Source organism: Amphimedon queenslandica, unplaced genomic scaffold (genome assembly GCF_000090795.2).
Source record: "Amphimedon queenslandica unplaced genomic scaffold, v1.1 AMPQUscaffold_12467, whole genome shotgun sequence".
Taxonomy (NCBI): Eukaryota; Metazoa; Porifera; class Demospongiae; order Haplosclerida; family Niphatidae; genus Amphimedon; species Amphimedon queenslandica.
In genome coordinates this window covers 14,984-17,688 of record NW_003547296.1, presented here as the reverse complement: position 1 = coordinate 17,688, position 2,705 = coordinate 14,984, and the positions used below count along the sequence as shown (strand labels likewise).

The window sequence follows — 2,705 nt, the reverse complement described above, 5'->3', positions numbered from 1 at the left end:
TCTATCTTACAGTGAAAAATGCCAGTAAATTGCTGTGAACTAGACCTTTTATTTCTAACATGGTTGAAATTAAGAAAGATATCATTATATCAAAAGGTGGTAAGAGTTTAAAAAGCAGAATAGGATCACAAAAATAGTACTCACAAATAACAGTAGACATTTTACATGTAGAAATGTACATGTAGACATTTTTCCTATGGGCAAACTTTCACCCTTTCCGTTCTCCAAGCTCTAAAGATTAAACATTTGAGCACATATACTGTACCTATCTATCTCTATAGGCAATAGAGTACTGTATAGCGGGTATATTTCGTCTGGGAAAATGTTCGTTCTAGAAATTTTCGTTCATTTTATTTTCGTTCTGAGCAGCCATTTTACACACGTGGGATTGAGGAAACGCCCTTTTCGTTTGGAAAATGTTCGTTCCAAAAGGAATGAGAACAAAAAGAACGAAATTAAACTCGAACGGAATATACCCACTATACGGTAGATAAAATATAAAATGCACAAAATTGTATTTTCCACAAAAAACAAGTTTGGCCCAGTTAAAAAAACCAGCTATACAATACTCTATACAGTCATCTACTAACCTGGCAAATGATACTTCATTCTAATGTTATTAGCAACCTCCCTCTCTCCCATTACATCTAGTGCTGCTACTAATGATATCCAGTTTGATCCACCTCCTCTTGTATCTCTTACTCCATCCTCTCCCTTTAGCCAGAAAGATATACACTCTATTAGACAGTCCTTCACTTGTCCTCTGCAGTTTATTTCAATTGCTTTTAGTGTAGGTTGGTATAATCCTAAGTAGAGACCCAAAAATTTCCAATTAGCATAATCAAACTGTTGATTTGATGTTAATTCTTGAAGGACTATAGCAAGATCTCTAATATCTGCATGAGTGTATAATAATAATAATAACACTATATACTCTCTTAGTCTTACCAAGCAGTGTATCAGTGAGTGTTTCTTGTACTTCATCATTGATCTTAAGTACATCAATATCTATACATTATATTAAATAACATTAATACATACAGCCAAAAATATTGGTTGTTAAAATTTTGTAATTTGGTGGCTAGTTTACATGTGATGATACTTGTCATACCAAAATGGCAGATTTATTTGATGGTTGCTTACTATGCTACCTATTATGCTTATATAGTGCCATATACAATAACTAGTCTATAATTATAATTTTGTAGTATGATGCGTGGGCGGATCAAAGGTGCCGCCAGTGCTACAACTTTCAATAACTAGTGCTGGGCGATATTGAAAATTTTGAAACGATACGATATGATAGGATATTGCCTAATAATGAGGATATCGATATTTTTTTATCGATAAGTCATTAAGCCACACCCATTAACTTTAATATTACTATAATGGCTAAATAAAGCTATTTCTGAGAACAATTATTATTGAAAAGCATTATAAAAACCTTCTTTAGCTTCATATACTTCAGCTACTTCATCTACTTTCCAAGAAAATACATTTTAGTAATTTTCGAGATGTTACTCCTATATTTAATTAACCATTTATTAAGGTTATGTAACCATTTTGTGGGCGTGGCCTCGTTATCGATATTTTCTTCAAATTTTTTCAATATTGATAAGTATCGATACCGCATCATATCGATTAAATATTGTGAGTTTTGATATATCGCCCAGCACTATCAATAACCGCATGGTAGCATTGGTAGGAAAATGTAGCACTGTGTGGAATATATAGTACTGCACAGTATAATATGTATGGGCTTTCCTGTTAACCACAAGCTTTGATAGAGGCAAATAACAGCCTCAGCTACATACACTAGACATGTAACAATAATAATAGTGATAAATGAGATCTGATCGTCTCTTGCACCGGCCACCTCCACGACTTTTGAAATTTCATTTGATCCGACCACGCACCACTACAAACCAATCAAAGCACTGTTGATTCCTAGATTACGGAAATTATTGCACTCGGGACGGTCTCAACGAAAATGTAGCACTCGGCTTCGCCTCGTGCTACATTTTCCTCTCGACCGCCCCTCGTGCAATAATTTTTGTAACCTACTCTCAACAGTGCTTTAACTAATACTTAACTGACAGAGTACAGCAAATATGTTTCAAGTAGATAGATCCACTTTAGAAATCTTGTACACAATTGGTGGTTTTAAAGAGCTACAGGAAATCTTGTACAATTTCTTTGCCTGTGTGAAGCTTGGATTTTAAGGGGTAGCTGCGCTACTATCTACTGGCTAGTCTCATGTAGGCGGCTCATGGGGATGGGTCTGCATGGCTACATGAGACTAGGTAGTCACTAGTCAGCCGGGCAGGCTGAGGGTCAGGTGCTTTATCTCTTATAATGAGTGTTATCAAAAATAACACTCATATAAGAGACAATAAGGAAATACACTTTACATTAAAAATTTGTAAAGAAATTTTAATTAATTAAAATTTTTAATTAAAATTTTTAATTTTTATTAAAAATTTTAGTGAATAATAATGAAGCCGCTTGGATGCCAACATCAGCCTCACCCATGAATGGAGAAACTATGAATGGCCTAATGCATGTAATGTCTTTCGTATTAATTCACACTATGTACACAAGCAATCAAGGTGGTGTCATTCAAACAAGATGCAGCACCTGAACTGAGGCTTAGCCTATCTGTCATGTACCCATTATGCTAGAGTAGCCCGCGGAGTAGCCTACAC

At 35.0% G+C, this 2,705-nt stretch overlaps 1 protein-coding gene across 1 annotated transcript in view; it reads right to left on the bottom strand.

Moving 5' to 3' along the window:
• Nucleotides 1-585: 585 nt before the first annotated feature.
• The window catches only part of LOC109587728 (uncharacterized), a 3,036-nt gene continuing 916 nt past the window's right edge, over nt 586-2,705 (bottom strand). The window contains exons 3-4 of the mRNA XM_020003949.1: nt 949-1,008; nt 586-896 (exon numbers count right to left, since the gene is read on the bottom strand). Coding sequence (XP_019859508.1) covers nt 586-896; nt 949-1,008 — 371 coding nt within the window. The remainder of the gene's footprint in view (nt 897-948; nt 1,009-2,705) is intronic.